Source organism: Pseudopodoces humilis, chromosome 19, assembly GCF_049639895.1.
Source record: "Pseudopodoces humilis isolate 2021_Gansu_Grassland_sample_001 chromosome 19, ASM4963989v1, whole genome shotgun sequence".
Lineage (NCBI taxonomy): Eukaryota > Metazoa > Chordata > Aves > Passeriformes > Paridae > Pseudopodoces > Pseudopodoces humilis.
The window spans coordinates 572095-593938 of NC_142218.1; the positions used below are offsets into that span (position 1 = coordinate 572095).

A 21844-nucleotide genomic window follows, 5' to 3' on the forward strand; every position below is an offset into this window, starting at 1 on the left:
ACAGCCTCATTTGTCTCCACGTGTAAATGCATGGCCGTGTTTTCCTCCCCGCAGAGTCTTGCCTTGTGTTAGCAAGAACAAGGGTTGTTACCTACATTCTGTACTTTGAGACATTTAAGTTGAAATATATCTAAATCTGTTCTAAGAATCCATTCCCCTCCTTTCCTCCTTTGTGTTAAGTGTTGAACTGTGGCAATGTTTTGAGCAGGACATAGCAAAACCCACTAAATCCTCAGGACTGGGGAAAAGAAAATAAAAAGCAGCCTCCTCTCATTTCAGTTTGAGACCCTGAAATTAATTGAGATTTCTGACACCACCACCATCTTGTGAAGCAGGTCAGTTCAGTCACCCATTTCTTTATGGAGAAATGAGAAGCTTCCGTATAGAACACTGGATTTGGATGGTGCATGCTAAGTAAAAAAGAAGGTGATCTGAATATGTAGTTAGAAAAGTCTGAGATTCCCCAAGCGAGTGGGGAAGAAATGACACAAAGCAAGGAATGGGGCTCTGAACTGAGCTGCTTGCTGTCAAGGCATACCATGAGGCAAAAGAAACTGACATGCCCTGACTCCCACATACTTGATTTTAATACACTGAAAATCTGACTTTAAACCATTTATTCGTTGTCTTAACTTGAGAAACTTTAAGGCAAGTTTTTCAGGCCTCTGAACTTGCCACGGCTGCACCTCAAAGCACAGAGCTGGCTGGGCTGATCAACCCAGCCTAAGGACTGCCCATTTCATTTCCTGAATGCAGCTCTGGCATTTCAGTAACTTTTCACTGAGGCTGAATTAACAGGAATCAAAGGTGCCAGAAGAATAAAGTGTCACTGGGATAGTTTTTTTGATCAGGCAATATTCTCTTTTTATCTTTCTTTCAACAAAATGGGAACAATGGAAGTTCCTTTGCTTCCCCAGTAAAAAGTCACTACATTTTAGTGAACCTGAATGAGGTGAACAAACATAATGTATTTTACTTCTTTGAACTTGATATTAGGCTTAAATTACACACAAACAAAATAGTGTTTATATTCTTTAAAAGTCAAGCTCATAACTTTTTACTGATTTGGGGAGGAGCAAAGCCAGGACCCAGTGGTCCACAGTGGCATTACCTACAGTTCAGACAAGTGAACAAGACACAAACCATTTCCATTTCCACTGGTAATTCCACTGGTTCCAGAGTTTGAGACATCAGAGCTTCTTCTCTGTGTACAGTAGCCTTTGTATCTGAGGAGTTCATAAGCACTCATTCATTAGCACCTTAAGAGTGTTACTGAATTTTTTCTGGCCATTAATCCATGCTGACTCAAACTCCTATGTCTAAAGCGGTTGGTCAGTAAAAACCTTAGTGTACTGCCAGCTCAATAGATTTTGGACTCCGATACCTTGCACAGAATTGCAGGTTATTGAACCACACCCTCACGCTCCATAAACTATGTCTAAAAAGTACACATGTATTATCTCAAGCTTGAAAGCCTTAATAAGGGCCACCCCTTCCAGGTGGCTGCTCCCCGAGGCCCTCATTTTGTTAAAACAACGCGTGAAAAGGAGAGCCACAACATAGTTCTCTTCCCACACAGTACGGAAGATAGTTCTGAAACTACCCTTCATATTTCTCCCTACTGAGACACTATAAATTTCCTGTAACTTCAACACTGAGTCAAGCAAAGAAGTAATCACTCTCTATGTGCCTTTTGCACAAGTGGTTAACACCACTTGCTGCTCTGTTTGGGTGACCACTCTGCATTTGAACCACAATTGACACCACAGCAAGGACTGGATGGGGCTAACCAGGCAACACTTGACAGAAAGACTGGAAACTTATAAAGTGAAAACCACTTTGATTTGGCATGCTTCATTGCTTCCTACTTAGGTCAGCTGACTGAAGCAAGGGCAACCTACCCAGCTGAATTCAAACACAGAAAATCCCAGGAGAATCACGAGCAAGATCCAGGCCACTGCATTTAGGAAGCTTGTCTTTTGTAAATGTTTTATTGTTTTGAAATTACAAACTGCCCTCAGAGCCTTATTCCATATTTTTATTTGCTGATCTACACTGATTTTATACTTTCAAGACTCAGCCTTCAAAGAAACACTTTTTTTAAAAATGGCGGAAGCCCAGTAGTCAGCACTAGTCTGTTACAACAGGCAGCTGAACTGCAGATTTCAGCTGAGTTTTTAGATTTCACAGATACTAAACAGATATGCTAGGACACTACAGAAATCAGCAAAAACTAATCAGTACAGACTAAAACATAGCAGAATTCCAGAGATTTCATCCATTTTGTGGGGGACAATGCAGTTTTCTGCAAGCACACAGCGAGTGCACAAAGCACCACAGACAGCCCTTTGGCAGCACAAGCCAGTTAGTGATCATCAGCCATCAAACAGCAAAGCCTTAGGAACTCCTTCCCACACCATTTGACTTGGCTCAGAGCTATGCAAAGCGACCAAACCACATTGCTCATAATCAGTTTGTAGATGCAAGATGCTAGATATTGTTGCCTGTAATGAACTTAGGCACTCTCAACAAGAGTTTGTGGCAGAATCCAGTGAGGCTCTTCTTCCAGTGAGCTCAGATGGCTCTTCCCCAGTCCACAGAAGACAGAGTGAAAGACTTAAACAGCTACTGTGATACAATGACTTTCCAAAGTCTCAGTATTGCATAAGTCTGGACTGCTCTAACTGCGCTCTGCAGACATTAAAAGGAAATTGCTTTCCATTACTAAATCCAGGGAGACAGGGCTGTTTTAGGGGTCAAAACACTAAAGGATCATTTAAGACAGAATATTTTAAACAAAAAGAAGAAAAAAACCCAAACCAAACAACAAAACAAAACCACCACAATCCAAAACCAGCCAAACAACAACCAGGACACAGCCCAGCAATTTCTAACAAGGAGAAACTTGGAGGTTCTACAACTACACCAGGTAAGGAATGTGATAACTTTTCCAGTTGCTGCCCAGCCTTTGCAAATCCTCAGTACAGGCACAACGTACTGTTTGGCCAGAACTCCAAAATTACCTGAATTGTGAATTACCTGAGACTTTGGAAGAGTGGATGTGGTAGATTATCAGAGTGGGGAAGAATTTACTGAGTTTCAGTACTTAAGGTTCTTCAATCTGTAGACAGATTCTGGCAGCTAGGACTCGTTGCCAGACACAAAGTCATCCCAAGTACACCTGTGAGGACAAAGCAGCAGCCAGCATTACCTTGTCATTCAGGAGTGGTTTGATCTCTGTCAGCTGAACATCCTGCAGTTCATCCATTGTGCTGGAAGTAGAGCCAATTAATCCTCAAAGCAACAAACAGGGATTCTGAAACAAAGGCATATTGTTAGAAACAGCATTACAAGATATGCTAATCAAAGAACGCTTAGAGACTTTGCATTAGACTTGTCTGTGCTTCAAATTAAGCCTGCAATAAACTGGTTCTTGATGCAACATGAAGCACCTGTCAGTGCAGAAGGCAAACTCTGCTCTCACTGTGTCAGCCTAGTTACTCCTTGCCCTGCCCACTGAAAGCTGCCCCTGAAACCTCAGGCCTTTCAAGTGAGAAACTGCATCTACTTCCATGTATTGGCAGTATTTCAGCCATAGCATGTCTGGAAATGAACTGAAAATTACTTGATCAGCAGAGTGAAAAATTGTTTTGTATGAAGTAATACTGACTTCCCCTGTTGTCCCCTACATACTCAAACCTCATCATCCTGCCACCCAAGGCAAGGCTGTGCTGTTTCACTGAGACACACAGCCAAAACCACATCCACACACAGGAGATGGAGGTGTGGAGATCCATGCTCCTTGCTGGCAGGACATAAGAGTTCAGAACTCAGGGAAGCCCTTGATGTACCAGATGAGATATAAAAATGGCCCTAGACAGTGCTGGTCCAGTGGAAGATGTGCAGACAACACTGACAGCATGGCAGCCCAAACCATCGTTCTATCAGATGGTGCAGAGTCAGCAAGGTAAAAAAAAACGTAATCAATAGTATAAGAAGCTGCCATATGTCTGTGGGAAATTGCTGCTGCCACGGAACTAGAGGAGAAATCTTTGAGTATAAATACAGCATTGAAGATAGAGAAACAATGTGGCTGAGTTTACAACACATTTAATTTTTATTCTAGACGTTCTAGCTGTGTTTCTAGACAGAAGAATTTCTAGTGCAAGCTAGAAAATAGCAATATGAAAAGTGCTCTGTCAAGGGATTATCACACCTGATGGTGCAGACCACCTGATTGCTCAGGAAAACTGTACCTATTACTGCAGATGAAATAAACAAAGTCATCAACTTCATTTGATGGAACAGAAGTAAGCATACGGTGGACTTCCTGAGTATCAGATGAGCATGCTAGGAAAATACTTTTGAATACTGTCACCAATATCTTTGTCTAAGATATTACAGGCTACTAACCACAGAAAAAAAAGAGTGGAAAAAGAACAATTGCGTTCACCATTCACCTTAATTCAACACAAATATGCACTGGGGAGAAGGGGTCCCTCGCACCCCAAGTGCTGCACAAAGCTGCACCCTTTGTGACGGGAATAACACAGGTGTGGCTGAAGCCAGTCTGTCAGGAAACAAATCAACATAAAATGCCTTTCCCTCTGAAAATCAGCCATAGGAACATGCATATGTTTTAGTTTCTTTGCTTTGGGAAACTTATTTTTGGGAAAATTATTTTTCTTTTTTAGACTTTTTTTTCCCTGTAAAACATACCAGTTGTGAGAGTTTCAAGAAATTGATTAATCTACAGGCAATAACCCCCTTACCCCACAATGAATTTTTATTCAGAAGAGGAGTAAGAGCCATTATATAGTGCATTGTAAGCCCCAGAGGAAAGCTCATTACTGTCATACCACTAAGATATTATGGAATAAAAAAATATTTCTACTAAGGAATTACAACTTCCACATACACTGGGACTGATCAAGAGCACAACATCTACCAGGTTCTCTCCGAAACAGCATCACATGAGGTTACAGACACAAAAGGAATTTCAAACAAGCATCACACAGCTTATCTGCAGATAAGGTGCAGGCAGGTGACACCGTACTAGAACGATCACCTTCACCTCATTAGTTGGAGAGCGTAACCCTTCTCTTATGGTCCCTTGAAAAGACACCCACTGGTGGCAGGCAACAAGGTCATGCTTATTCTTGGGGTCACCCAAGAGACAAGGAAGTTTCCCACTCTACCCAAAGGAATTAAAAACTGTGCACACACCAGCCACCTTTCTCTGTGGGTTTTTATACACATGGGAGTTTTCCTGAGTCTTGGGTTGACACCTTGCATTTTTGCCTAAACCACAGCCTACAGAGAAGGAAGGAACCAATATAATAACCCTTCTCTACTGAGCTGTGGCTAATCAAAGGACACCTCAGAGCACCAATTGTTGTGCATTAGATTGCTCAAAGAAACTTTTGCTACAGCCTTGCAGATATTTCTTCTAGTTTCCCCTGAGCTATAGAAAGTCCCAGAGGCCTCAGATGCATCCTACACAAACACGCCCAGGTATACCATTTGCTATCAATACAAGCACATCCATGAAGTGTGCAAAGTCTAGAGAAGGGGACACATTTTATAACCATGCACTACATTAATAATTATAATAATTATTAATATAATAATATAAGTAATATAATTCACAATATTAATAGTTAATGCTATTAAAATAATAATGTAATTAATCATTAATTATATGAGAAAAATAAAAACCTAGTAGGGGTTCAAAGAAAGGATTATCAAATGAATTTATCTCATCAACTTTGATTTAATACTTGGTCTCTAGATGCAACTACAGTGCATTTAATAAACAATATTTTCAAAACTCTGAAATTAACCTGGTGTTTATCTTCCTGGTCCACTATTGCTCCAAATGCTGTCTCACAGGAAGGGAGGTCTCTAGAGCAAGCTGCTGTTAGCCATAACATGCACTATGCACTGCCCTTTCCTTAAAGCAAGCTGGGTAGCAACAAAAAAGGGCTGCTGATTTGGGTGCTGAGAATTATGTGAAACTTCCTTGAGACAGAAGAGACAACCTTCCTTAACAACAGCTGGGTTCAAATAACTGTGAAAACCTCTGTAGGGAAGTTCACAGAACAGTAAGAGACTTGCTCTGCTGTAAGTCTGCAGCACAGTCAGCCTGGGAAGCTCCCCAGCTCTTAATACAGTCTCACCCAGAAGACCTATGAAGGATCTCTCCAGTGGGAAACAAATACTGAGGTGAGCCAGGAAGTCACTGAGAACTGCTCATCTGAGAGCAAAATCAGACGGAGAGATTAAACCTGCACAGCCTCAGATGGTGGATTTTTTTCTAAACATTTTGATTCTGTATCTCTTCACCTAGCTTGTAAAGTTTTTTAAAGGAAAAGGCACAGGGGGTTCCCATCACTGCTTGCAAGCAGGTTTTTTAGCTTGCTGAACCAGCTCTTCCCAATCCATTCACTAGTAAGCTCTCCAGAAAATGGCTGACATAGCCTAAGGACCTAATTTTAATTTAGTCAGAGGATATTCCACTGGCAGACGCATGTACCTTTCTCTTCCCAAGGTCTTAGCAAGCTCAATGTGATTGCACTAGATTAAATTTGTGTAATTTGTCATTACAGCATAAAATCTACTAGCTCTATATGACTATTTGCCACAACTGCACCTGAGCACCCTGCTATGCTAACAGCAACATATGTTTTGGCTTGAAATATGGCAAACAGGCCCATTTGAGTAAAAAAGGCCACAAAAAATTCTCAAAAGAGGATGCTTTGTAGTAGAGAGACCTTTGTAGACCACATCTTCAAGTGCAGAGGCAAAGGAAAGGATGGGGTGTTGGTGAGCTGGGCTGTCCTCTGTTCCAACCATACTAAAGACTACTTGTAAAAGCTCTGCAGACTTGTCTGCCCAGGAAACTATTTTCTCTCTCCATTCCTCCTATTAGTTAAAGAAAAAAACATGCCATTTCATAAGCTGAAAGCAAGCTTAAAATGCCACAACAAAGCAGCATAAATATTCATAACACTCAAAAGATTTTTGTAAAAGACAGGCTACAGGCAAAGTAAAAGGTCTGCCTGAAACAATCCCTGTATAAATCATACATTTTTTCTATAAATAGCCCAGTACCACCTGTTTTGCAAGTACTCCTCTTGCCTATATTACTATATTATATATTACTATAAATGCATTCAAATCCTCCAGCTGAAGCTATCTGTCCCTTTTCAAAGGTTTCCTAAAGGCTGAAGTAGATTCTATGCTCTTTGAAAACCAGTAAGACAAGAAACCAGGAAATTCAGTAAGACAAAAGATGTGGTGAATCATTAAGCACAGAGACTAGAATCAGGGTAGAAGACAGAAGGCTATCAAAAAACAAGGCAGGCGAGCCCCAGAAAGAAACCATCTACCTATAAATAAGGTCTTAAACATGCATTTGCATGTTCACTCTAAGACAAGGCTGTTCTCAATTTACATCATTTCAATATACAAAGAAAGAAATTGGAGTAAAGTTCAGTAAGTCAAGAGTATGAGTACTATGGGCCTGGAGTGTGAACTGCAGTATCTGTAGGTTCTGAAGCTCTGCTTTCTGGTCATTGAAGCTCTGGCACAACTGCTCCCTGCAGGGTTAGAAGCTGCAAGAGCTGCATCATGAATTCAAACGTTTTCTTATGGAGGTACAACCTCTCCACACAATTTAAGAACTCGGCGCAACAAAACCTTGCATTCAGAGGCTAAAAATTCTTGGGTTTTCACCTCAATTTGACGACATCTTATAATTTGTTACCTCCATAGCCACTTACACTCTTGCTTTATATGTTAACCACACTGAGGCAAAATTACACCCATTAGTTGTCAAGCTATGCTGGCATTAAATGTACCTAAACATATGCTCCCTCATTTGGCAGACAACAGAGGCAAGCTGAAGAAGCTCCTCTCTAGGGACTCATAGCCATGACAATCCAGGTAAGGTTTCCAAGAACCACTCCCTGACAAGCTAGTTACATCTTGTAAGATGGAAAGCAGAAGTGTTGCTCCCAGACAAAGGAAGATAGGAACAAACCCACAGTTTGCAGCCCATGCCAGAACCAAAGTACATTACCCATGATCTGCAGGTTTGCTGCTCAGGTATTTATTTCTTCAGCCATGTGTAGCTCTCCACTGCAAATTCTCCCTTTCTTTAAAAGGGGATTCCTAATTCCTGTGCCTCCTGTGCTGCTCTCCCACAGATGGAAAACCATCTGCCTGGAAGGGCTCCTCAGCATGGCTGAGCAAACCACAGTCTTGGCATATAGATCTCAGCTAATTTTCATTTAAGGGGCTTGAGACCCTTGGGCATTCCTGTTCTGTTGCTCCTCTGCCCTGTGCAAGCCTCTGGACAGCGATGTGCTTCCCAAAACCTGCACAGGCTATTTCTATAGTTTCTATTTTCTGTTTTCTGTACTAAAATGCTGGCTGACATGATAAACTTCCAGAGAAACAGGCAAAGGACCCAAATTCAGTTTCAAAATATTTTCCAAGGTTACTCACTTTGCATTCCAGCTCATGTATTTTTGGGAAATGTGCCACATGGTGCTCTACCTCCAATACAAACTGTGTGCCTACAGAAAGAAACTGTGTTCTGCTTCACCAGTGCAGTCCCAGCTTCTGCTGTTGCCAAAATGATTTTTGCTTTTTTATTTCCTTCATATATATTCATAGCTCTCTACACTTTTGTTGCATAGTTATATAGTTCCTAGCTAACTCCAGTACTTTTCCCTACCCTGATAGGCAGAAAGACAAAACACATTCCAGAGGTTCCAAGCTCTGGGGGCCCAAGGCTAGGCTCTCTGGGAGCCAAGTTTGAAACCAGCTCTTTGAGACACATTTTCATAAAGTTTAATTCTTGTCTAAGGGGGAGGGGGCAAGAATTCAGAAAAGGGTAGAACCAGGAGTTACCTCATCACTTGTGCTTCTAATTGGGGATTTCTGTCAAATACACTAATTCACTAAATTTACCAAACGGTATTCACCCTATGTGGGGGTGGGCATTTTTCCCTATCTGCTGCCCCTGGAGGGCCTCAATAAAGACCAGCCTTTATATTACCTCCTATACTAACATTGTTTCAAAAGTGTGTTGCCTTATTCCTAGCTCTTTAAGGCATTACTGCACTTGAGCAAAACAACAGCAGCTTCCTAATCCACCATGATTTTACATCCCTGAAATCTGAGCTACACCTAGGACAGAAAGGTCAGCTGGTGCACATAATTTCTAAGGTGTTTAAACAACACCTACATTTAACAATGGTTTTGTAAGGAAAAGGTCTGTGCCCAGCTTTCCATTAATTCTGGATGAATCCAATTTTAATTAAAAGCAGTGTCATATTGCCATGAGTGTAACTGAGCTCAGCAAGCAGGATACTGTCCCTGCCGATCACCTGAATTAACAGGCATCAGCTATAGGGCTGACTAAACAAGAATGCTGTAAAAGTCTTTAAAGTGTTTTACATTACCTGGACCAGTGCCCATGAAAACACTGAGATATGCTGAGATCCCCTATACAGGACAGTCCAAGAAGTTTTGGAGTGGGGACACCCAGGATATAAACTGGAATGAGAAATTTCTCTGATGAAAATTGTGCAAATTATTGTCTTGAAAGAGTCTCTTCTGATCATGGTATCTCTTTCAAACGACTTTGCAGCATTTCCCTTCTCCCCGAGGCAAATGAAATAAGCAGTTACTGTTACCACCAGTCATGTTACTCTCATGAAGTTCTATGTCCTTTTGTGCCCAATGGCATCACTCTAAAGCAACATCTGTGTTACCCAGTGCCAGAGCTCACACAGCTCAGACTAAACCACAGAGCCCTTCTCGTCAGCTTCATGAAGGACACGATCAAATGGATCTGTTCCAAGATGCTTTCACTTCTACTGAGTCACTTACTTAGATTAGCCCTGTAGTTTAGAAGATCCCACCCAGGCACTGGTGAGGGCTCTTGAAGGTTTTGGCTAGATGCTTGTCCAAATGAAAAAACATGTAGCTCTTCATCAGCACCGTCGCTATCAAGGCACATCCACAGCACCTTCTCCTCCTGCCCTCTCCCCTCTGTCCTGTGTCCCCACCCTTCAACACTACATGTAGCTGACCTCAATTGCTCCCCAGCACACACCCGCCCATGCCACACCAGGCAACTGGGAAAAATGCTGTCTTCAGCAGGAACATACACATAAGCAGCTTATGATGAAATCTGACTGCTTTCCACCAGATCCTTCAGTTTCCTCTGGAGTTTTATTTTCAAGCTTGTTTCTGCTTAATTTCAGCCATGCTTCCTACTAACCAACTGAGTTTTCACACTTTAAGTGAAAAAAAAATTAATCAAATGTGAATACATATTGCATTGAGCAAAGTAAAGCATTCCACAGCAAGGTGAATTAGAAATCTGTTTAAATGAGATTTGAACAATGATTTCTATCATTAAATATCACATTTCAATATCTTATTGAAAAAGTTGCATTTTCACTGGTTACTAAACATTAAATTGCAGTCATCCAAGGCCAGGTTAGATGGGGCTGGGAACAACCTGGTCCAGTGGAAGGTGGAGCTTTAAGGGCCCTTTCAGCCTAAACCATTCCATAATATAACCATTACACTTATCTGAGCCTTCTTGCTGTCTGTGAGGAACCACAATTTAAGTTATTGTACAGCTAAACAAAGAATTAGTCAGACCTGAGTTTTCATATTTTCTAATGCAATTTTGATTGATATTTTTTAGTTCATTTGTGTGGGGTGCTACTGGGACAGAAGAAAAATATTTAAATCAAATGCACAGGAAAAACTTTGTAGAGTAACTTGCATTTAAACTTAGTGTTCAAATATATAAATGGTACAACCGAAACCCAACATAGTGACATATTCACTGGTGAAGGTGATCTCTTGGCATGTACAGTGGAATATATATTTATATATATATATGTGTGTGTGTGTGTGTGTGTGTGTGTGTGTGTGCGTAATCTGGATAAACCAAACTTAAAAATCATCACAGACATCTGCAAAGTTCAGGACAAATAAATAGTTCTGCTCCTCAGCAGCTAAGAAGACACAAATGCCTCTTGTGCAGCTCATTCAGGTAAAGAGCCCTTTACTGTGCTGCATATATATATATATATATCTATATCTATATATATCTAAATCACTTCTAGTGTCTTCACAGAGCAACCACAAGCTTTTCTTCTTAACTCAAACTTGAAAAAATGCATTTTGGCCATCAGAAAGTAGTACACTTCCAGGAAAAAGCTGATCAAACACTTCCAAGAGCTCCAATTCCAAGTTATCCACCACGGTGGACACGGGAGAATCTGTAAGTTTTATCATAGCAAGTACATCTTACTCAATATTAAATATTGATGGTTAATAAGAATATCAAAGTACACAGAAGACAGAAATAAGCCTCAGGATGCAGTTTAACTATCTTAATCTGCTCTAACTGCAGATTGCTTGTAAAAGGGGCATTCACAGGACTGACACAAATTTTAAGAACACATTGTATGAAAAACAAATTGCTAAAATAAGATTTTTATCTTCTTCTTCATTAATGAAATATTCCTCTTATGCATGTAGTACTACTCCTTGAGCTTCCCAGGACAAGGTCTTTTATTTTAGCCCAACCTGTGTCATTGAAGGACAACCTCTCCTCAAGTATCAGTAGCATTACTTCAGCCCATGGCAACTGCCACACAACTGTCCCTTCCATCATTTCCATTTGGTGAATTTGCTTCCAAAGCAGAAAACATCCTTGTGTATACCAGGCTGAAACATCCCTCCTGAGGCAGCTGGCCAGGAGAGGTAACTCCACTTAGCATAGTTAAAACCAGTAATGGATACACGACAGACAATTCAGGACCAATTCAGGAGATAATTTCATTACTCATTTAATACAATTGTGAGCTTCTGCAAAAAGGGATGCTCCTGTCCTCCCTCCCTACACCAGACAGAACTTCCTTCCTCTCCTTCCCTCACATCAGACTGATGATTATGCAATGACATGGCAAATCAGATCTCCTTACCCTCTCCCTCAAGTGTTTTTTTCCAGGACTACCTTTCACTTGGATCAGTGAACTGACTGATGAAAAGGCTCCCTGTGTGCCATCTGTTTTCTAAATCTGTCAAGTATCTCGATTTGAGGTTGGATTTAAGAAACCAGGTGTCTGGGCAGTGTTAGCTCTTCAGCTGAATCAGGGAGCAGATAATGTACATGATCAGGACACTGCCAGATGATATGCAGGAGCCTGCACTTAGCTTCAGGGTATGATAAATCCCATACTAGATGGAGTACATACAGAACATAGGACAGAACTCTGATTTTGCTAATTTGAGTTGCCTTGTTTTAGGGTATTATTTCAGGACATATAGAGGAACTAGAGTTTCATATCACAGCCTCTGAAAGAAAACCTAGACCCTTAAGCTCTCTCCTTTGCTCCGTCCCCTTGCAGCCAGGACCCAAACCCTGCCTTGGGGAATGTCTGGCATGCTTGACTGCAATATGAGCAAATGTAATGCAGACTTTTTGCCAGGCTAGCTTTCTGCTGGTTTAGTGAGCTTAAGGAATCTATCAGACAGTCACATAAACGTTAGAACCAGCTCATGTAATGAGGACCAGAGTTGCAGGGACCTCTGGAACTGCCTCCAAATCCTGCAGTATAAGTTGACGATCACATACAAAAGGGCAGGGAAACATACTCACAAACTCACTAGAGTCTTCATGGTGCTCTGTGGATGCAAGTAACCTGGGCTATAAATGAATACCTGAGTACATATCAGCATGGACATCCATGTTATAAGTTTCTGAAATGGATAGAAGCCTTCTGATAAAACAGGTAATTAATTATGTCTTATTTCAGAGAGAGTAGAAACACCCCTGGAAGTGCCCAAGGCCAGACTGGATGGGGCTTTGAGCAACCTGGTCTAGTGGAAGGTGTTCCTGCCCATGGCACAGGGGTTAAAAAAAGATATTTGAGGTCCCTTCCAACCCAAAACAGTCTGTGATTCTGTGATGCAGCAATGGACATTTTCTTTCAGCCACTGTAAGTATCCTCCCTTACAAATTACAAGGACACCTGCAAACACCTGCATGAATACAACAGAGACTTAGGACAGAAAACACCAACTACTTAAGCCAAACATCACTCATAAGAATGACTCATGTTTGAAGTCAGTTATAAAACTGTATATAAAGCAAATACCAAAAATACCATTAGAAGGCAAGCGACATTTTTCATAGAATTAGGAATGCTTTTCTGCAAGCAGCTAGAAGCCAAAGGCAGATGGCGCTCTGTACCAGCACACCTTCCCAAATCTTGTCAAATAGGCCTGAGGAAACTGACCTAGTCACCAAGTTCCATGTTCACCCAAACCCAATTTGCTCTCTACAGATGTCCACTGCATGCTCTTGGTTCTGGCTGCTTGTGAGTTTAGCTCTTCCTGCAAAAGCTCTGGTCATTACTGCCTGAGATCTGCAGAAGTCCAGCAGGCACATCCTCCTAGACTTGCAAGATGCAAGCCCTTGCATTCCTAAAATGTCAACAGAACTTCTGTTTCCCTTTTTCTCCATCCTTCTTTCCCTCCGTTTCCTCATTCACCCCCACACCAATTCCTGTTAAAATCCGAGTGATCAAAATCAGAAACTGAAGCTATCTACTGTGTGAACTGGACTGGATAAACAATTTATACCAAAAAAAAGAGCAGTTTTAGAAAGGTAAGCTGAATCTGCTTCTATCAAATTAGCTTTTGCTTGCAGTATCGATCAGGTAAAAGCAATAACTTCTTTTTTCCTCACCCAAAGTTTTCCACGCCAAAGCCCATGGGTTAGATCAACTCAGAGTTTAGTTTTCATTAAGAAATAACAGTGCAAGTTAAGGTGGTTTGTACTAAGTGAAATTTTGTACATTTTTGTACATTTTTGAGTTTTGTACATTTGGGATATAGGAAACATTCACAATCGAGACAGTTTCACATCACATATCTTACCATGGAAATCCACGATCCCAAAGACAATTGTCAACTAGGACACACAGTTATTGTAAACAGACCCGTGAAGATGTTAAAATACAACGATTTTACTTCTTTAAAAACTAACTGAAGATCTCAATACAACTGATTTAGTCCTAATACTCTAGTCCTGAATAAAGCTGAACCATCTCATGGTTTTCATGTTTAACCCCTCCATGTTTAGAAAGACTTGGTTACAGCACATCGATTCCTGATTTCATTCCCTAAAAATCAGTATGAGATGAAGATGTACTACACCAAAGCAACAGTGAAGGAAAAAGCTGACTACACCAAAGCCTAAAACTAATTCCTCAGTGTGTTGGATTGGCATTTAAAAAAAACCAAAAACAAACTAAGGGAAACACCTAAAGAAGTTTAGGCTGCTGGAAGCTGATGGGAATTTTACTCCTGGCCAATAACTGGTCATTTCTGAGAACTGACAGTAATGTTGACCATTGAAAAGTGAGATCAAGCTGTGAACACCATCTTAAGCCCTAAGCCTGGGAATTTCTTTGTCTCTTTGTTTCTGGCTGTGAAAGGTAACAGAGCTCCAGCTGGCTCCCGTCCCTTGCGCAGGCCATGCGGCCCGGGCAGGGGCTGGGCTGGGCCTGCCGTGGCTCCCGGCCGGGAGATGGGGCCTGCGGGGCTTGCCCCGGGCTCTGGCCGGACCGGGCTCTGCTGCAGCTTCCTGAGAAGCCTCTGGGGTGGCTGAAACTTCTCGAGAGACTCCTGGCTCTAAGTGCCGCTGAACTGAAACCTGGCACCATGAATGCCTCCGGCTTGAGCAAGACTTTAACTCTTTTACTACCGAGATGAGACTTGCAGATTTAATCCTTTTTCCAGGAAGAGGGCAACAAGAGTGATCAACAGGTAAAGAAACAACAAACTATCAAAGACAGTGATGAAAGGAATTAAGCTTCAGATAGGAGAGAGAAATAAGAAAATGCTTTAATAAGCTATTATATTATTATATTATATATTATATATTCTATTATATATATTATATTATATATATATATTATATAATATATATATTATATATTATATAATATATTATATATTCTTCTGTTAAAGCTTTGGAGATAGACAATAGTGTTCTGAAAAAACTCCTTTAATTCATGACAGAGTATATTGGGAGGAATGGAATATTTCAAAGTGTGGATTTAAGCAAATAGTGAAGTAGTAGAAGTAGATGCTGGAACAGAAAAAGAGAAGTGATAGCTGTTGAAGATTTATAGCCCTTAAGAGGAAAAAAGAAAACTTCTGTTGCCAGAAATGCTCACAGAGACAAATGAAGAGAACTTTTGCCTTTGAATAACTCATCCTTAAAATGACACCCCTTGACTTCATGGCCCAAAAAACCTACCTCAGAGTGATGTGAAATGGGAGGAGAAAACTGATGACAGAGTTTCCGGGCAGCTGGCATCAGAGAAATAGAAAGCCATGAGGAAAATGGTTTTCTTGTGAAAAACACTATAAATTAGCAGAAGAGAACTTTTTCTCTACAAAGATCGATGAGAAGACTATAGCAAAATTAGGAGTGTTTTAACCACTAGGTTTTTTGTCTCTTTATGTTATCATATGAACAAGAGAATGGTTGGATAGTAGAGAAAAAGGGTTTCTGGAAGTTTTATTCTGGTTTCTTATTCTTGTAGTTTTGTTAATAAACTTTCTTTGCTCCTTTTAAGTTTTAAGCCTGTTTTGCTCTTGTTCTAATCCATATCTCACAGCAAGAAATAAGTAAGTTTTCTAGTGATTTTTTAGCTAATGGTTTAAAACCACAACACTCAATTAAGAATTAAGAGGTAGATTCTGAGAAGCCTGCTCACAGCATCTTTTGCAGGTAAGAACAGCGCAGCAGGAACATGGCAAGGTTTCTGTTTATGGGACCTGGATGCAATTGCAAAACCATGTAGGCTGGAAGAGATTTCTGGAGGAGAGATTACTCTCCAAGCAAGAGTAATTTCAAAGCTGGATCCAGCTGTTCAGGGCCTTATGGATTTGAAAATCTCTAAGGATGCAGATTCTAGCATTACATACCATGCTCCTAGCAAAAGTAGTTTCCTTTTATCCAAGGGAATATCCCTTGCTGCAAGTGTTATAAACAATGAGATTTTTAACCTGAAAACATCACAGGCCAGAATAAAAAGAAAAATGAAAATGAACAGATCAGAACTGTTTAAAAATTCCCTTTCTAGAACTGTTTTATAATGAATAAGGAGTCAACTCAGATACTTCATATTAAAGGCATAGCTGGAGCAGAAATTAATCTCCTGGTAAATTTTTCAGGGCAGATGTTAATATATCAAAATAACAGGCTTAATAGTAAATTGATTGGTAATTCTGAAAAATATTTTCAATATTTTCCAGAAAAAGAACACGTGAAGAACTGCACAAGATCTGATAATGCATCATCCAGTCTGATTCAGTTCAAGAGCAAATGTCTACGGTATGGCAAAAGAAGAGCACTTGACAATAATTCCTCTTTGCCTGTACATCCATGTGTATTTCAGGCAGCATCTGTCCCTCCCAAGTCCTGTAGAAGCTTCTGTCCCAGAGCACTGAAACACTGCTGTTCCTTGTTTACACAGAAGTTATTTATTCTCACACTTTGTGCTGCAGAAAAACAGTAAGGCAGCCTTGCCCATGAAATCTTGGTGCCTCTCTCCTTCCTTGAGTCACAAGAATTATCAAGAGCTTGACCTATTATATACAGAATAGTCCTTCATCACAAAAAAAACCCCAAAATATGCAATATAAAGTAACACACCCTGGAGATTTTAGCAAAGACTCTTTCTGACAGCCCATTTGAACAGCTCTGAGCAGTCACAACTCCCAGTGCCCACTTGCGCTGTCCAGAGAAAGAACTTTCCAATGCCCCTGGCAAACAGCAAGGATTAGAAGACCAGTCTCAACCCAACACAAGCCTGACAATATCTTCTCTAACGACAGGCTGGCTTGCCAACACTCACCTGGAGAGAAATTATGAAATACTACTTGATGTAGTATTACCTTTCTGTAATATTACTTGCACATTTCTCACATATTAACCTTTAAGCAGAATTTAAGCTGATGCAGGCATCTCAGACATAAAATTAAAGCCTAGTTACTTCTGTGTTGAATTTTTATTCACTCCAACATTACTCTTTTTTCCTCCCTTTCCGAGCTTCATTGCCATATCCTTTTGGAAAACGGCAGCTGTATTACATACTCCATGTCCAGTATTGCAATGTTATAGCTGTGGTATCTAAAATAATCCTCTGAAAATATTTAATATGTTCTGAAGAAGGGTAGCCATACCACAAGATGTAAGAAAGATAGTATTAGTCAGGCGAGTTGTGGTACAATCAGGCATCAAACCCAATTGTAAAGAGTATCATATTCATTTAAGGCACCATGAGGGAACCAAAGCATAGATACTCTTTTCAGCATTGTCCACAGCAATTTCAGCTAATGAGTTTTATCTGACTAATGGAGAGGTCTGAGAGCACTCACAGATCACAGGACATTTAGTTATCTGTGAAACCTCAGTAATACAATTACTCTAGATCATAATAACACTTTAGAAGTAAAATGATAGTAGCTTACCTTCCACCGAACACTTCCTCAGCACCTCTAGAGTCCGATTGAGTCTTGGGCACAGCCGTGCCCTGCTCAGGAGCAAGGTGTCCCCAGGGAGACACAAGGTCCTTGAGACCACGTGCTCACACAAGTGACCATGAGGGGTTAGCTCAGCAATACCAGCAGACTCCACCACTCCACTCCCTACTCTCTCAAACTCCAAATATCTCAAGGATTTGCAGATTAAGATCATAGCTTTTGTTTAATGAACTGGAAATAATGGCATGCTTCTGTGACCAGATGCCCTTCTGTAGGTCAGGAGCAGATGTTAATACACAACTCAAAAGCACAGTTCACTTGAGTAGTTTATGAGTTTAAGTTAGTGAAGGCTGTCTTTACAATTCAGTAAAGAAATGTTTAGCAAGTTGCTAAATCAGCCTAAAATGGCAAGAAAACAATTCTGTCAATAAATATGCAAACACAACAAAGCACAGGTAACAAACTACAAATAAATAGTAGCCGTACACTGAAACCATATCCAGTTTCTAGGAATCCAAAACCACCTGCTTCTCTAACTCCTGTGGAGCAATCCCAAAAGAACACTATTGCAAACTGGTTAGCATTTTAATGTCATATTATTTCTGTAGTAGATGCAGCTAGAACTACCACCACAGCCTAAGAAAATGCCACCATCCCAGCTAATGGTCAAAGAGGGTAAATTAGGTCTTGCTGTCACAGAAGTTTTAATACTCCAATCACAACCTGAAAACACCAGACACAAGACAAAGTTTTATGTCCTGAGCTGCAGGAACTGTATTTGACTTTACCAGGTATTTCTACTACAATATTTTGCTGATAAGTTGCACTGATTTTCCCAATGAAAATTGATCAGAGGGACCATTTTAGTCTGCCAGGCTGCATATACCTACTCCAGCATTCAAAAGGATTTCTGTTGTGAACAGAGCTCTAGAGCTAAGCTTACAAAGCTTCATGAACAGCGCTCTGATGAAGTGTTAACTGCAGAATAAAACAGCTTAAATCCAGGGAATTGTTCCAACAGATTAAAAAATCAATGCCAAAGAGAAAGGAGGAGGTCCTGCTCCCACTTTAGAAATATCTCACTTTGTTTTGAGCCTGCTACCCACTATTTCCATTTCGTGGTCTTAATCCTATTATCAAAAGAGACAGTGAATATGGGTTCACATATACACTGTGCTGCTAAGACCATGCTTCCATCATATCCTCTTCAGAGATATCTTCTTGAAACTGAAGAGCTTTGATCTATTTAAGCATTCTTTACAAGGAACTTATTTTGATCATTCACATCAGCCTTTTCAGAATCTCTCCCAGTTTCACTGGGTCTTTGAGAGCAACAGAACTCATGCAGCACTCACAACACAGGTGCACTGTGAGCTTACACACCACAGTTTCCTAGTTTGATCACTATTATTTTTCCACAAGCATCTAATCTTCAATTTGCTAAACAATGAGATAATATTTTGATAGAGTTGCTGAATACAACCCTCAGTTCTGCCTCGGACTAGAAAACCGATTCAAAGCTCATCACTCTACACATACAGTGGGGGCTCTTCTCCAGCTGCATTACTTCACTCTGCTGAACTTAAAATGCTACTTTATCACTTAGTGCCACAGGATTTTTTTTCATGCTTCCTCAAAGCTAACTGTGATAATGTATGTTTTTTGATACAAATAAATGTCACCTGTCTTCGGTTTCTTTTTCTGACTTTGACTTCTCTGTGCTTTTGGCTTCCACATCATCCTCTGGCAATGGTTAATATTGTGAAAACACTGTATAAAATAAATCTTCCATCTGTCTGATTTATAGCTATATTTTTATTGGCTGTCGCAACAGAACCTCATGGTCTCAGAAATGCCAGTTATTCTTCCCTCACCTCCTCCACCAGTCACCCTTTCCTTAAAATAAAGCTTTATTACTTCCTTTTGTCCTCCCAGTGGCTTCTTTCCAAGGTGCAAGGTCCTAAACCATTTAATGTCTCCTCTCCTCTAATTCCATGTTTTTGCTTTCTCATCACCTCTTTTTCTTTTCTAGTTCTCTTATACTCAAGAGTTTGCCAGATTATGCTGATAATGAGCTCCAGTGTTGATTATTCATATGATTTTACTGCTTTATAGGACTTCCACACTTCCTCAGGGAGTCATATCAGAGTTTCTCTTTAGAAGTGTGCCTTAATGCTGCCACAAACCTTCATAAATGTGCATGCAACCTTTGACATAATGCCCTGCTTCCTCCACCACTCCTAGAGTTGGGAATTTCATGAAAAATATTCTTTTATTACAGAATTTTAAAATATAAGATGCCCATATGCTTCTCTCTTGACATCAAGTTGACTTTTTTTTAAATTAGCCCTTTTATGTACATTTGCTCTATTTGTGTATGAGCTACACTAGGAGCTGCAAAGAGAAAGTGTCCATCCACTGCAGAGAAATGCTACACTCCTCGTTCAAGAGCTTTTATGAAATGTAGGACGCAGAGGGAATCATCAAAGGCTCAGGCACTCTTTTCAAAACAATGGCTTGATCTGGTTTAGTTGAGTGAGCTCATCATGATCTCTTTCTAGGCTGTACTCTTGGTCCTCTTGGACCCTTCAGGCAATGCTTCTTATGTCAATATTACTCAATACAGTGAAGTCAGTTTCTTTGATCTATCTGAAACTCCAGTTTAGCACAGGAGCATGAATGTTTCTCACAATTCCTTCACCAAACCACACACTGGGATTAAGTAGTCTTGTTTCTCTTGGGATCTTTTGAGTCAACATGGAATAACTTTGCATTTAATGAAGGGATCAACACGTTCCACTGCAGCCCAATACACTGGCACCTAATACACTCCTGTTAAATATTCACCTCAGTTAGAGATTAAATGTTTTGATTTTCCTTCAAATGAAGATGCAGTCGGGAGAAACCAAGAAAGAGGTAAAAGCTCCAAGGCTACTTCTCCTTCAATGCCCCTGCAGCCAGTTTGGAGGAGAACAGAACCCTCACCATCCCTGACTGAAAGCTGTTTTCTACCTTCTACTATGCAGTCAGCAGTAATAAAAGTCATTACTCTTCATCTAGTCATGGCACGAGAGAGACAGCACAGCACCACTCACCCAAGCTTCTTACCAGGTCAGTGGTGACGTGTTAATGCAGGTGCTCAGAGGAAGAAGCAGCAGCTGTCAATATTAAGATGTGACTGTTCATCCCTTAAAAATGAGGAACATACAGGTATGCCAGTAAAATAAGGATGGAACTCTCTAATAGCTGCCCAGAAACAACTGCAGGCTTTGTCTGTTCGGCCAGGCAAGAGAAAGAGATCCTCCTCCTACTAAACTGCACCCAGGAGTTCAGAGGCACCAGAAGACACTAGGAGGAAGGCACCTCTGCTCCCCACAACCTGGCTTTCCCCATACGTCTGATCCATGCAGACTATTGAACCCTGCTCCAGGGAAGCACAGACCAAGAGCATGGAACAAGTCCCTTGATGGATGGAAAGGCGAGTGCCAGTCTTGAAAGCTGAGGTCCTGGACTCTGGAATCACTACTCCTCAGAAACCTTAGGGTTTTCTTACTAACACAAAAGAAAATTTTAGTCTAGGGATTTAGGATAGGATAAAAATACTTCAGACTTCACTAAATTAAATGTTTAAAGATCAGGATTTAAACTCTGTGAGCCTTTCCTTACTGAATGTTTTGACAATACAAAGACTGTATTTGCTTAAGTCATTTTTAGGCCAACAAGTTGACTGATGATGGCTTCTACATAAACAGTTCATTTTAACAGGGATACAGGATAAAAATAGCAGCATAAGTCCCATGTTTATAATCAATCCATAACCCAGAACAGCTGAAGGCTAGAGATCTGAGAAAACATTAATACATCACATCAAGGAATAAAACTCTTGATAAGCAAGATATCTGCATTACAACATCTCTCTGTTCAGACAACTAACACTCTCAGGTAACAAATTTAGCTTTCTGGTACAATGTGTTTCAAACCATTTCAATTTTTTTCCCCAACAACCACTACCTACCAATGAGAGAAAGCAGAGAGATTCATATTCTGGAAACTTCCCTAAACAGCTGAATAATATGTGACTAAATAGTTCTTATTTTATGAAAATTAAGTACTGACGGTGTTTCTCCTGCATTTATACACAGTTTTAAAATTCATATTTCTATTCTACTATAAATTTCTTCAAAGCTTACTATACCATACAATGGACTTTACCTTATTTCTCCCTTTTTTTAAAGGGAGC

At 40.4% G+C, this 21844-nt stretch overlaps 1 protein-coding gene across 4 annotated transcripts in view; it reads right to left on the reverse strand.

The window, feature by feature from the left end:
- The window catches only part of NDRG3 (NDRG family member 3), a 69144-nt gene that overhangs the window by 37924 nt on the left and 9376 nt on the right, over positions 1-21844 (reverse strand). For 3 of the 4 annotated variants that reach the window (XM_005532199.3, XM_014260799.2, XM_014260798.2), the window contains exon 2: positions 3212-3316. In XM_005532199.3, coding sequence (XP_005532256.2) covers positions 3212-3268 — 57 coding nt within the window. In that variant the 5' untranslated portion in view covers positions 3269-3316. Of the gene's footprint in view, positions 1-3211; positions 3317-17592; positions 17709-21844 lie in introns of those variants that run through there. The other variant, XM_088064411.1, reaches the window with a different exon arrangement.